Source organism: Humulus lupulus, chromosome 6, assembly GCF_963169125.1.
Source record: "Humulus lupulus chromosome 6, drHumLupu1.1, whole genome shotgun sequence".
In the NCBI taxonomy this organism is placed as follows: Eukaryota; Viridiplantae; Streptophyta; class Magnoliopsida; order Rosales; family Cannabaceae; genus Humulus; species Humulus lupulus.
In genome coordinates this window covers 65,803,495-65,818,926 of record NC_084798.1, presented here as the reverse complement: position 1 = coordinate 65,818,926, position 15,432 = coordinate 65,803,495, and the positions used below count along the sequence as shown (strand labels likewise).

Below are 15,432 nucleotides of genomic sequence, written 5' to 3'. Positions count from 1 at the left end.
TCACCTTAAACCATCCCAAAGCCCCCAACTCAAAACCAATTAATAATAACAACATTAGAATGATTAAAGCAACGCCATCCAACCAGAAATCCAGCCTAAGACTCACCAAAACCCCCAATTCCAACTTCTGAAATTTCAAACCCAACGAACTTAAAACCAGCCATGATAACCCCCAAATTCAATCACCAAACTATAATTTAAACCTTACCTCAGCTGTAAAATCGATTCACCAAGCTGTGGCCAAGCTAGGTCCCCAAGTTCCCTTCTTAATTCTGCCTTAGAACATCACAACTTAACTTGTTTCAACACTTAACTAAAACCTAATTTAAACTCATATTTCAGCCACAGAAAATAGAGTTGATTGCTTACCTTAGTCCCTATTCTGGTGCATGATAAATCCCTGAGCTAGACCTTCAGTTCCTCACCTCAAATCACAGAATCCAGCTTGTTCCCCCTTTGATTTTCTGTGTTTTTTCTTCCTTTGGTTTTTCTCCTTAAGCGTGAGAGAGAGAGAGAGAGAGATAAAGCTAAGTTAAGGTCGGTTTATAATTTTCTGTCTAGTAATTTCCTAAGTCTTCCTAGTATACCCTTAAGTTATTAAACTAATCCCAAAGCTCGGGGTGCCAGAAACGTCCCCGAGGCCAAAACGGTAAAATCCCCCAATATTCCCGCCTAGACATCCTAACCTCAAATATATCTCCAATTATTTATTTCCATCACCCGACAGTCTAAATCACTACCTGATACCTAAAATACCCCTGACTTGTCCAAAGTCAATTATAATACTCCGTCATGACTTTTCCCCGCTATCTAGCCCTAGGATCGCCTCGAGTCGCCGGCTGCAGATTTATCCACATCATAATGTGGTTCTCGCATATATCTCAAAAATTTATATCACATCATCATATAATATAATCAATTGTCATGTAAGCTTCATTAAACATATAATTACTCATTAAATCACAATTATTCCAGTAATGCCCTCCTGGCACACTAATCAAGGCCCTTAAGCCTTATTAGTGAATTTGGGTCGTTACACCTTCGTGCCCCCAAGATGCAGTGACCATCTCACTTCAAAGGCTTTGTATTTTGGTGCTAGTTCCCTTCTCCTTTTGTTCATGGAGTCCCATAGCTTCTCAGAGTGAACCATTACTTTGGTTGTATCTTCCGGAGGAGCTGCGGGGGGTGCGATTCTTACCTCAGACCCTCTCCGGTTAAGCTTTTCCCTTAACTCAGGCAAAGCTCTTTTGGAGGTGGTCTTCGGTTCGCGCCTCCTGTAGGTGGGGTTCGAGCCAGGTTGCAATGTTGGCATAGAATCTTCCTTGCATCTCAGCGAGGGATATTACTAGTGGAGAGTGGCAATTTTCCATCATCCGCGGGTATGGTGGTTTCTCCTCGTACATGTTTCCTCTCTTTATGCCTAGAGAGGGGAGCATCAGATTTTTTGGGTAACATGTTGTTGAGTACCTCTTGCATGTTCTCCACGGTGGCCTACAACCTTTGTTTTTCAAGTGCATGTCACATATTTCATCTTCATAGCGACGAGTTCGGGAACTTGAACTCGCTGAGTGTACTTTTGGGCGCTTACCATGTCTCTATTTGGAGGGACTCAGGTCCTGAAGGTTCAGACTTGGGGCCACCAGTGGCCATGGAGGAGGGTGAGTTGTACAAACCTTCGTTGGAGTGGTGGCATGTGCTACAGGGTCCGGTGTAGGATGAATGGCAGGGAATGATACTTCTTCCTCTTTTCCATTGTCTCTGGGCAGATCCAACGCACCTCTATTCGTCGGCAGGGGAGGATCCCTCATGGACACCTTTAGCTGGGTTCCGTCTAGGTAAACCTCCACTTCTTGGTGGTCTTCTAGGCATTTTCAATGCCTTGGCATGTTTTTCTTACTGAAGTTAATGGAGGAACTATTGTTTGTTAGTTCTTCTTCCCATAGACGGCGCAAAACTGTTGACGGTGAGAACTCGTCAACGATGTTAGGTCGGAAAACTCAAAGCTTAGTAAGAGAATAGCTAAGAAGGAACTTAGAATGGACTTGAGGAAAAATAAGTGTAGAACAACAATGGAGTAAAAACTCGTGTATTGCTTAATAACCTATGTATATAATCAATTTTCCAACCCCTTTGTTTGAGGGGTGAGGATCTATTTATAGTGGAGCTCTAATGACTCCTAATACATTGTGGTCTCAGGGGACTAGATAATACGTGGGTACATTATTAGTGTGGTGGCATAGATAGTAGTGGTGCAGAAGGTCATGGTGTGGCTTTGGTACATGGCCAGAGGAATGCAAGTGGTAGTGGTGTTGTCCTTAGTCTTTGTATTATCTCGTACATCCACTACTTTTCTGATAAAGATGTTAGAGTCACTCCTCTGTCATCCTCAGGGTCTACTATACGTACCTTGTACCTGACGGTTGTTCTCATATTTTCAAGATATACCTTTGCTCCAAGCTTCCTTAGATTCTACTAAGTGTTGGAGAACATGTGGGTTCTTCATTAAGGTAGAATGGGTTTCCAGTCGAGGCCTCACAGCATAGGGTTTGGGTGAACCGCGAGGCCCTCCCTCGGGTTTGATGTGCACCTCGGCATCTTGGCATGCAGCGCCTCACATAGCAAGGGGCCTCTCATCACGCGTGCCCTTGACATGTATTAGGCCTCACATTGCGAGGCCCTCCCTCATGACTGATGTGCACCTCAACATCTAGGAATGTAGTACCTCTCATCACGGGGGCCCCATGCCTTTGATATGTATTACTAGGTTTGGGTTCTTCTTCCAAGGGGGTTCGTTAGGCAAGTAAGGCATATGGCCTTGCCTACATCTAGCATAGTGAGGCCGCAAGCCCGCGAGACATGCTTAGTGCATAGGCTAGTGAGGGCAGGGTTGCGTGAAACACCCTTAGTGAACGTCTTGCCTCGTGCGCAGAGGAGGCCTAGTGAGGTCCTTGTTGCTTCATGAAGCAAGTGGGTGTGGGGATGTATGCTACGTGTAGGCGTGTTGGGCCTCGCATAACGAGACTGTCACGCCTTTGGGACTTTGGTGTGCACGAATGAGATCTAGTGAGGCTATTAGCTCCTCAGTGGCATAGGCGCAGGTGCCTTGCATCTCGGCGCAAGGTATGTAAGCTTCCTTGGTGCGCACTCGCATGACCCTTCGGCCTACCCGCAAGCCTCGCATAGCGAGACCCTTGATGGTACCACGATCTAGCGAGGCGCCTATGTGCGAGGCGATCTCGTGCGGTGCTCTTGGGAGAGGCGCATGTATGCTCGAGGGTGAATGCCTTGGGGCTGAGATATGCGAGAGGATGTACGGCCTTGCATGGAGGTGAAGATTTGTGTGAAATACTTTCTCTTGCGTGACCATCCAGGGGCTTTGGACACAAGTTGTGGTCTTTACTTGGTGTGGAATTTCGGCGTCCGCACTTATTTATACAAGTTTGAGTCCCTCTTTATACATGATTGCTTCTCGAGATTTTAAAAGATACTTTCTAAACACTCAAGTAAACTTCTTGGAAAATAAATCATACGTTTTTTATCTAAAAAAAAAAGAGTAACTTTGGACTCAATCAATAAAAGAGGGAAAATTAATAAACATCACTCAACAATAGTTTTATAAATAAAAAAAGGGGAGGGGGAGGGGGAGGGGGTGGATGAAGTTTTATTTTACCATGCACTGGCATTGCTCTCTTAGAATGATATTCTCATCATAATATAGATGCACACCTCTTAGAGTATTAATTAAAACCACTTTCATCCTTTGCATGGAAATGAATAAACAATGGTCGAGAATCATATTCTATGACATTAAAATACTTCTCACTCGAAGACAATATATAAAACACGTATATATATATAATGTATGAATTAACATGTAATTAACCAAATATATAATAAACTAGTTGACTGTGTTGCACATTCCCGGATTTTTAACACACCAAAGTGGTTGAATAGGTTCTGCTCCAATTCCTCTCTTCACCATTCTGCTTCTCCACTCGTTCAACCGATCAGTGGCTTCTGCAGACCTCTTTATCCCAGTGTTCTCATCGCGGTTTCCAGACCACAACACCTCGGCCAACGCAGAAGCCCGAGGCCAAACCCGAGAGTCAAGAACTGTCTGATCAGCCTGCTCTGACCAAAGCGCAACCTCACCACCGAGCACCAATTTAGACTCTTCTTTACTCAACCCGTAAAGGATGTCATAGTTGTATATTGTTTGCCAAGTCTTGAATGGACCGCACCATGACCCACCATCATTCTCAGTCGTGCCAGTTTGTATGTCGTAAATGTCGTTGTTCCCTGTAAAGTCACCGTGGCCACAGTCCAAATAATAGAACTCCGCCGACGAGATGATCGTACGGTACCCTGCTGAAACAATGTGTTTCGTGTTGTTATGGCCGTTTTTCCACGTCTGTAAAATGACGTTCTCTTGAGGAAGAAATTTTGGGTCAACCCGGATGGTTTCATCGAGTAAAACGTCCTCCCAGTATACAACCGTACGATTGAGGGAGGTTATATATGGCAAGGTGGAGTTGATGAAAGTCTCCAAGAGTTGAGTAAGAGTTCCACCATTGGATAACATGGATTGGATGGTTGGATCTGATTTCCAACAGTTGGGGATGACCTCGTCAGCACCCCCATGGTAAAACGGTTCAGGGAATAATCTAATAACGTCGTTTATGATGTTTTTGACGACTTCGTAGGTTTTGGGGTGTAATGGGTTTAGTTGACCGGTTCCTGGTTCGGCCGCGAGGCGATCCTTCCATGGTGCCCCGGCTGGCAACCAAAACATGTTGGCACAAGTCACTATGTCTGGATATGCTTCGGCCCAAGATCCAGTATGAGCTGCAATTAATTTCATATAAGGATAGTTGAGTCATTCTTTTCGATTTAAATTAAATAAATAATTCTTTGCTAATCACACTTTGGTATTTCTAATTTCTTTTTAAAATTAAAATAATTGATAATTTTATTCTTTTTCTTTTCTTAAGCTTTTAATTAATTGAAATATATATAAAATTTTATGAGTAACTTTTTATAAAAAAATATATATACTTTGAACACAATTTCAATCAAATTTATTTTTAATACTACCAAAATATCTCTATTTTAATTACATAATACATACTATATAATCAAATATAAAATGTTAATAATAATTTGTTAAAATTACCATCAACTCAATTAATTAAAAACCTAAGAAGAAAAGAAAACAAAATTATTAATATTTTAAATTAATGGTTTTTATCAATTAAAATTTATTCAAATTTGATTTTTTTATCTATATATAATGTAAATATAGTTCATATATGTTTTATATTAATGAGAATAAATGTGATCCAAATTATGTTAAATGTATATTTTATAGTGATTTATAAAATAGATAGTAATATTTTGGTATTAATTAAATTAGAGAGGAGTAAGTGGGTATTAAATCAAATAAGAGGATAGTAAACTCTACTTAAAAGCAATAAATCTTCAATAAATATATATATATATATTTATATAAAATTTTGTGAGAGTACGAGAAAACTAAGTGACAGTGGCTATATTTTATTTTTGATGAGGAAAAACCAATTATATTACCTCAATATATATTTTTATTAACCGAGATGTGTTTGTTATTTTAGGATTTATATATTTAGTTGGATATTGTATTTTGTCTTATTATTTATTTTGTCTATGTGTTTTGATAAATTAATTTTCAAATACACATTCAAACCTTATTTTGGTCAAAAATTAAATTTAACTAAAATAAAAACCCATAGTCATTGTGATAAACAAATTTGGTCTTATATTCAATTTTCTTTATCAAAATTAAATTTAGAGATTTATTTAAACCATTTTATAAAACATAATTTTCAAATTGGGACAAAAAAAAATTATAAACCCTTATTATAAAAAAGTTAACTTGTAAAAAATATTAAAGAAATCTTTGTCCAAAAATAAATAAAGTACTCAATAGATATCTATCTGATTTCATTCTAATATTTTGGAAAAATATCAATTTGTATACATTACAAAGTAGTAGCATAGTCACCTTAATATTATTGTTGAGGGATATTAAGAAAGTAACTCCCCAAAACTAACCTGGAGAGTCGATTTCCGGCATAACTCTTACGCCGTGTTGAAGCCCAAACTCCACAATTCGCGCCACATCGTCGGGCGAATACTGCATGTCCGATCCGTAAGAGCCCTTCTCTGCGAGATCCGGCTCCGAAGGCACAGCCAACGGGAAAGAATGGGAATCAGTGACGTGCCAATGGAAGACGTTGAGCTTGTTGGCGCTCATGGCGGCTATCGTCCTCAGTATGTCTCCCACAGGATAATAATTTCTTGCGGTATCGAGCATCAGTCCCCTATGTCCAAAAAGCGGCGAATCCGACAAATGGATACCGACTGCGACGACCGAGGGACTCCCCCAGACGAGTTGGGAGAAGGACTCGAGGCCTCTCATGGCTCCCCATACTGTTCCGGCAGTCAGACGGGCGACGCTGCCGTTGGCGGGGATGAGGAGAGAGTATGACTCATCGACGTCATGGTGGAGGGGCGCGGTGAGATCGGCCACATCCACACTGAGGGCCTGCAATGGGGTAGCCGAGGTATTGAGGGCGACAGAAGGCGCAACCAATGGTCGATGGTGCTCAGCCAGAATCAGCCCGCGATAGCGGTTGGCGGCGGCCGTGAGGTAGCAGTGGTATGGCGAGGCGATGGAAAAGGTGGGGGAGAGGAGATGGACTTGTGGTTGAGACCACGAAACGGTTCTTGGCTTTGGCCATACATTAATGGAGGATTTTTGTTTAAAGGGAGATGAAGTTGCGGAGTAGACGAAGAAGATTGGTATAAAGAGAAAAGTGAAGGCTCTAATGATTAGGTTGAGACTGAAATCATGAACCATTGTGTTTTGTGTCAAATGACTCTGCAATATTTAGTGAGCAATTTGATTGCTATAAATATAGAGACGACCACATATCTCGTGAGGAGGATTATGAAGACCGAAGATATTTAGATTAGACATATAACATCCAAACTAACGACTAGTAACGATAAGAATCAATTGGCATTTTTTTGAGTATTTCTTTGTTTGTGATTGCTTAATTTTGTTTGGTTTCGTTTGACTTCTTTCCATAATGGTATAATTTTCTTCGTAATTATTTAAGTCAACTTCTCCATATCATATGCGACGGCTATTTGAACACTTTCCTTGTCAATCTTAGAACAAAAATTTATGGTAATAAAAATCTAAGAAGCTTTTACATTTCATTTCCCATAAATTTATTAGCATAAACTCGTCAATTAACATACGTAAATGTACATCTGCATAGTAGTACTTGCTAAATCGCAATTCATATAAATGTTTCTTTTCTCCACTTTATGTTTTATTCCAAGTCTATACAGTTTGTACGAAATATTTAATGATATCATGAATTATTCTTAAAAAATATATTAACCAACGATGTCACTAATATGATTTAACAAAAGTGTTACTGCGATACCGGAATTATTCTATTCCAAATGGATTATTTTTCTTTCATTAATAGTATACCTAAAATAGGTTTTATAATAATTTGAAAAATATTAAACCTAAAGACAATACCCAAAATATAAGGGCAAAGCACAAATAATTACAGAAATATTTTTTAAAAGAAATTACAAAAATAATGATGTTATCTTTTAGTTGTTTTTATAAGTATTTATAATACTTATTGTTAATTTTTAAAATATGATTTTGGTGGCAAAATAATTAGAAAAATAAATAGATTCCTTCTTGCCTAAAGAATAATTTATGATTCCAATTAATTTTACGTTATAACACAATTTTAAAGTAACCAACAACGTAATGATTTACTGTACGCCCTGAAAATCAACACGTACCTTTTGAGGCAGCTCGGGTATAGCTGGCAAGCGAAAAGATATAATTAATGTTCCACGTGTCCTCCTTTTGTCCGGGGAAGTTTAGCATGATTCCCTAGACAAATAGCGCGAGATGATGAGTTTGTGGCAACATATTGCCTGGAACCACTTGTGGAATGCAGCATTCATAGGCACGAGCTGGTAGTACGCTAGCTCGTGGTACGCCAGAGGTCTGACGTACCCCGGGATCTTTATAACGTTGACTACGCAACGTAAATGTGTGTGAATAGACATCATGTGTCTGTTCAATCCTGAATCCCCGGATACGCAATATAAACGTGCGTGATCAGATATCACACGCCTAAATTAGACAATGCAGCCAATGATCCGTTTTACCTAATGATTAGATCACACTGTAATATAAAATGTAAATATTAATCATTGATGTAATAGATATGATGTGACGGATCAAAGGATCACGGGATGACCCCAACACCTACCCAGGGATCATTCTCCTATAAATACCAAGACCTTGGGTAGTGTTGAGGGTTGGTTTTTCTCTGTAAAGCAAGATGCTGTAAAATTATAGAGAGAAATATAGTAATAACACAGACTCGTGGACTAGGGAGATTTTAACCTTTGAACCACGTAAAAGGGAGTGATCACCTTCATTGCATTTTTCTTCCCACATCATTTTCTTAGTACGGTTTATCATTAAGCACTAATCCATCCTAGTTATTCATATAATAAATTATTGGTGAAAATCTGCGTCAACAATTTGGTGCTTTCATTGAGAGGGTTTAGATTAGTGCTATCACAAAAAATTCATCATGGTGGTCACTCGTTCAAGGCATAGTAATGAAACGGATCAGCTTGGTGGGCAGGAGGCTCACCATACCGATGTGTCCATCGAGAAAAACCCAGAGATTCAGCAACGATCGAGAAAACAATCGATGGGCCATGATGATACCGAAAGTTCAGCGCCCCTACCGCCAAATCCGAACCCGGGTTACCTGACGACGGTGGAGATAGAAAACATACAGTTGAGGAGCCATCTAGCCAAAGAAAACAAGCAAATCAAGGAAGTCTTGGCCCAACTACCCCCTCTTGCAACCAACGTTAATGTCGGAAAGAGGCAAGGCAGGACTCACAAGTCCCGCCGGGATAGTCGGCCCAGGCCCAGTCGATCGGTTAGAACCTCAACCCCGAGTTCTGCGCCCTTGTCGCACCATCACCAGGAAAATATGTTTGATGATTTTCCCAGGAACCATCAACAAGTCAGCCGATCGGTCAGAACTTCAACCCCAAGTTCGGCTCCACCTCCAAATGCACCTAGGAGAGCTCACGACAATTCACGGAGGAGGTTTGGGGGGAGCTCGCGTGGCCAACCTACTCCAGCTAGCCCTCCCGCGCCACGATCGGATCGCCAGATGCAAAGGGCTGGAGGCGGTGGAGAAGAGAGACCACGAGCTAGTTTGGTCCGACCTGACGGAATTAGAATTGCATCACCAATCAGACATCCTCCTTCGTTGATAAGATATCCATCTCCTCCTCATCCTGCTTGAGACATTACTGTATACGGAAACAGCAGGAGGAATCTTCCTCCCGCTACTCCTGCTCACCCCCAGCGAGAGGGCAGAAATGTCCCAGATCCTCACTCTCGGAAGCAAGCTCCGAGCTTCTCTAATGGGATTTATTGGACCGAAAGCCACCAAAGAGGCAGATCTGGTGGAGATTTGAGAAATCATCTAAGTTCGGCACAAAGTCCTCAAGCCGATCCATGAACCGACCTTCGAGATCGCCTCAACTCGCAAAGGGGGGATCTGACTATAAATGAAAGTCATACTCGCCGAGAGGATGGTCCTTCCAAAATACGTGACAATGGGAATGTCCCACCAAACAAAGCTCAAGCTTGGAGGGAAAATAACCCGCCTAACACGTACAATGGAACGGGAGCTATTGAACAGCCCCAGAACAACCAAGGGATCAAAGACCAAACCCTCGAAAGGTTATCTAAGATGGAGGAGCTAATGAAGAGACTCTTATCAGAAAAGGGCAAAGACGAATATGACTCAGGGGACAAGCTCGAGCTTTTTTCCCCCAACATCGCTGCCATGGCATACCCGCCGGGTTATCTGATGCCCCATCTATCCAAATTCGATGGGGATGGGGATCTATCGGATCACTTGGGGATGTTCAATACCCTGATGGCCCATAATATCGGCCCCGAGCTGAGATGCTTGATATTCCCTTCGACTCTGATCGGGCTAGCTAGGCAGTGGTTCAAGCAGTGTAAGAAACAGTCGATCAGCTCGTGGAAGAATTTCTCTGCCGATTTCAAGAGGGCATTCTAATCCTCTCAAACGATTCGCGTCAAAGCGGATACCCTGGCGAACGTGAAGCAACAGCCCGGGGAACCCTTAAAAGCTTATATAAGCAGGTTCGCAAACGTTGCGGCCTGAGCTAGGAACGCGGACGAGAGTTCCAGACTCATGGCTATACGAACCAAAATCCTGGTTAGGGGCGAGTTGTGGAAAGAAATCCAGAGGAAAGGTGTCAGCACTGTGGATGAATTCTTGAACAAGGCCCGGGAATGGATAAACTTGGAAGAAGTACGAGCATCGGTTGTAGGAACCAGCCAAATCCCTGACCAGCCCGTTAGAGCGGAAACGGATGTCGTGAATACGACTCAGGTCATTGCCCAGAATAACCAAGGGGGTGGAAGCAAGAGAAAGGGGAACGGCGAGGGAGGCCTGCACTGTCCAAAGAAGAACAAGCCCGTGGAAAAGTTCAAACCGCTCTACGCGGTTTCTACCGAACTCACAAACACTAGGGAGCACATTTTCCTAGCAAATTCTGCCCACCTTCCATGGAAAAAGCCCGAGCCCTTGAAAAATCAGAAAGCTAAGAGAGACCCTTCCAAATTCTATCGATTCCACAATGACATCGATCACAACACAGATGATTGTAGACATTTGAAGGACGAGATCGAGACACTCATCAGAGCTTGACCTTTGGCTCAGTATGAGCAGAATCGAGTCCCTACCAGTTAGCAAGCTTCGGAGGCTCCCATAAACCAGCCCGGGGCCCGGGTGAATCAGGATACCCTTCCTCCCATAATAGGGGGGGAGATAACCACCATTTCATGAGGCCCTCATCTGACAGGCACGAGCAGAGGTGCCCAGAAGAGATACATCAATGAACTGAGGTCTCATAACGGAGTTGAGTTTATCCCAGAGCAGCATCTACCTAAACAGCAGCGATTCGAGAGGCAACCAATCATTTTTACCGAAGAGGACGTTAGTCATGTCCAGTTCCCGCATAACGATCCTCTAGTCATAACTGCCCAGCTCGCCAATCAGAGAGTTAGGAGAATACTAGTTGATAATGGGAGTTTGGTGAACCTACAGTTCCGGTCCACGCTAGAAAAAATGGGGTTGTCTATAATTGAGCTGAAGGCCACCTCCGTGATGTTGTATGGGTTTTCCGGCGAAGGGTCAGCAGCGATAGGAACAATCAAGTTAGTAATAACCTTGGGTGAGGGACCACGAACTGTTTCCAAACTCCTTGAGTTTGTGGTCATCGATTGTCCCACCACGTACAATTCAATTTTGGGTCGGCCTACATTGACGGCATTCGAAGCCATAACTTCAGTACGCCACCTTGTAGTCAAACTCCCCTCCTCTATGGGGGTATGTACAGTCTGAGGCGATCAGCTCGCTGCCAGGGAATGCTATAGCATTTCCATGAAGGGAAAGTCACAACCGGGGCAGCAGACGATGGCCATTCAAGGCGAGAGCGAGGAATCCCAGGAAGTAAGAATTGATCCTGGGATAGACAAACCTCAGCAAGCTAGTGGCGTAGGTACCACACTGAGTGATGATATCGACCCGAGAATAGGCGAAGATAGATCTGAGCTCCAGGCTATCGAAGAGCTCGAGGAGGTAAACATCGATCCTAAAGACCCTTCGAGGGTGGTTAGGCTCGGGAAAAATCTTAGCAATGAGAGAAAGGTGGAGCTGCTGAAATTTCTACAAGGAAATCTAGATGTGTTCGCCTGGTCTCATGAAGACATGATAGGAATCAGCCCAAGCGTCATAATGCATACCCTTAACTTGGACAAAAACATGCCTGCGAAGTCCCAAAAATAGAGGCACCTGGGCACGACCTGAGCTACGGACCTTGAAGAGGAAGTAGCTCGACTTTTAAAATGTGGCTTTATTCGCGAGGCAAAATACCCGATCTAGGTCGCCAACTGTTCTGGTCCCAAAACCCAACGTAAAGTGGCGGACCTGCATCGACTTTTCTGATCTGAATAAAGCATGCCCCAAAGATTGCTTCCCCTTGCCAAGAATTGACCAATTGGTGGATGCCACTGCGGGGCATGAGCTCATGTCCTTCATGGATGCGTACTAGGGTTATAACCAAATCGTTATGAATCCTGCGGACCAGAAGCATACTAGCTTCATGACCCCAACCAATGTTTATTATTATAAAGTCATGCCCTTTGGGCTGAAGAACGCGGGAGCTACATATCAGAGATTGGTCAACAAAATGTTCGCTAATCAGATCGGGAAAAACATGAAAGTGTATGTTGACGACATGTTGGTCAAGTCAAAAAGTGTCGATAACCATGTTCCCGATCTGAAGGAATGTTTTGAGATCCTGAGGAAGTATGGTATGAGGCTGAATCCCCAAAAGTGTACATTCGGGGTGGCATCAGGAAAATTTCTAAGGTTCATAGCAACACTAGAGGGATAGAGACGAACCCTAACAAAATTAGATCCCTGATCGAAATGGCACCGCCCAGGTCGCGAAAGGACGTCCAGAGTCTAACAGGAAGAGTGGCAGCCTTTAATCGGTTTATTTCTAAGTAAACCGACAAATGTTTTCCATTCTATAACCTGCTCCAGGGAATAAAAGGTTTGAATGGACAGAGGAATGCGAGCGAGCCTTCCTCGATCTAAAAGCACATTTAGCCGAGCTGCCGGTGTTGTCTAAACCGGCGGCAGGAGAGCCTCTTTTTCTTTACATAGCTGTTACAAAAGATGCGGCTAGTGCCGTGCTAGTCCAAGAAGAGGGTCGTATTCAAAAGCCGGTCTATTGCATTAGCAAAAGACTTCTCGGAGCTGAATCACGATACCCTTTAATGGAAAAGATGGCTTTCTGCCTTATCATGGCCTCCAGAGAGCTTAGGCCGTACTTCCAATCCCATTCAATCCACGTCATGACCGATCAACCTTTAAGGAAGGTACTTCAGAAACCTGAGGTATCGGGGCGTCTATTGAAATGCGCTATTGAGCTCAGCCAATTCGAAATATTGTATGTCCCATGGACTGCAATCAAAAGCCATGCTCTGGCTGATTTCATGGCTGAATGCACTGGATTCCAAGAGGAACCTTTGGGAGAATCGGTGCAGGCCATGTGGAGAGTCTTTGTGGATGGTTCATCTAACGATAACGGGTCCGGAGTTGGAATCAATATGAAATCCCCAGAGGGGCATCGTTTCCACTCCGCGCTACGGTTCAGATTCGAGGCGTCCAACAACGAGGCCAAGTACGAAGCTCTGTTGGCTGGGCTTAGAGTGGCTAAGGAGTTGAAGTCCAAGGTCTTCCAGTGCTACAATGATTCCTAGCTTGTGGTAAACCAAGTATTAGGGGAATACCAAGCGTGAGGAGCCAAGATAGCAGCCTACCTGGCCAAGGTGAAGAAGGAGCTGTCTGAGTTCGAATATAGCCGAGTCGAGCAGATCCCTCGTGAACAGAACGCCAATGAGGATGCTCTAGCAAAACTCGCCACCTCCAAGGAGGCCGCAACCTTGAGCCTAATACTGATGGAATTCTTGGAAAGGCCAAGCTTGGAGGAGAATACAAGAGAGGTCGAGATGATCAACACTAGGCCAACCTGGATGACTCCCATAGTCGAATACCTTACAACAGGGAAATTACCCAAAGAGAAAAACGATGCGAGGAAGATACTCTATCAAGCTCCGAGGTATACAATCGTAGACGGGACGTTGTACCGACGTGGCCTTTCTTTGCCTCTTCTGCGATGTGTTCTGCTAGAGGAGGCTAAAACTATTTTGCAAGAGGTGCATGAAGGCTTTTGTGGGGATCACGCTAGGGGGGAAAACCTAGCCTTAAAGATTTTAAGGCAAGGATATTATTGGCCCACTCTATCGAAGGATTCAATTTCCTACGTCCGAAAGTGTGACAAGTGCCAGCAGTTTTCCACGATCGCCCGAGCTCTACCAGTCGAGCTAAAGATGATCTCATCCCCATGGCCATTTGCGGTCTGGGGAATTGATTTAATTGGAGCCTTACCCACGGGAAAAGGAGGAGTTCGCTATACAGTAGTGGCCATTGATTATTTCACGAAGTGGCCAGAAGCAGAACCCCTGGCAACAATAACGTCGAAGAAAGTCCTAGACTTTGTAGTTAAAAATATTGTCTGCCGGTTCGGACTGCCAAGGAAGATCGTATCAAACAATGGAACCCAATTCGATAGCGATCTCTTCACCGAATTTTGTGGAAGACACGACATAATTAAGAGTTTCTCTTCAGTGGCCTACCCACAAGCTAATGGGTAGGTCGAGGCTGTAAATAAGACGCTCAAGGCAAGCCTTAAGAAAAGGTTGGACAAGGCTAAGGGAGTTTGGCCCGAACAGCTCCCGCAGGTGCTGTGGGTATACCGGACCTCACACCGAACTTCGACAGGGCATACTCATTTTTCCCTCACTTTCGAAAGTGAGATCGTCCTTCCTGCCAAAACAAAGATAGCTACGCACAGGGTCCGGGCCTTCAGCCAAGAGCAGAATGATAAATTGCTCAGCGCGTCCCTTGACCTAATTGACGAAAAAATAGAAGCTTCACATCTACAACTCACGCATTATCAACAAAAAATCACTCGTTATTTTAACTCGAGGGTCAAGAGACGTATCTTTAACTTAGGCGACCTGGTGCTCCGAAGACTCTTTTTAGCCGGTAAGGATCCCAAAGACGGAGCTTTGGGAACAAACTGGGAAGGACCCTATCAAATAATAGAAGTTGTGAAGGAATGGACCTTTAAACTAGCTCGACTTAATGGAGAAACAGTCCCACGAACATGGAACGCTATGCCCCTAAAGAAATATTATCAATAATCATACCTTTGTAAGGCTTAATTATAAAAGCCACCCTTTTGTTTATTAAAAAAAAATGAGAAGTATATTTCTTATATCGTTGTATGTTTCCGTGTGCATGTGGATTTGAAAGATGGCGTGTCCAAAGTAACCGAGAAAGTTCTCCTTCTGATTACTTGGGGGGCACATACCCCGACCAGGTAAAAGAAAACTTGGAAGTTAGTAAAAATTGATTGACCAGTGTTTTTCCTAAAAAAACACAACGCATCAATCATACTAACACGAACTAAGTTTTAAATTAAAATCCTAGATTTGACTAGGTAAAAAAACTTGGAAGTTAGTAAAAATTGATTGACCAGTGTTTTTCCTAAAAAACCACAAGGCATCAATCATACTAACATGAACTAAGTTTTAAATTAAAATCCTAGATACGACCAGGTAAAAAACTTGGAAGTTAG

At 43.0% G+C, this 15,432-nt stretch overlaps 1 protein-coding gene across 1 annotated transcript; it reads right to left on the bottom strand.

Annotated features, from left to right (window-relative positions):
* Window positions 1–3,898: 3,898 nt before the first annotated feature.
* On the bottom strand, window positions 3,899–6,898 carry LOC133785169 (beta-hexosaminidase 2-like). Its single transcript, XM_062224424.1, has 2 exons — window positions 6,091–6,898; window positions 3,899–4,845 (listed from the first exon to the last, which is right to left on the bottom strand). The coding sequence occupies exons 1-2, from the start codon at window positions 6,896–6,898 to the stop codon at window positions 3,899–3,901; spliced, it is 1,755 nt and encodes a 584-aa protein (XP_062080408.1).
* Between the last annotated feature and the right edge of the window lie 8,534 nt (window positions 6,899–15,432).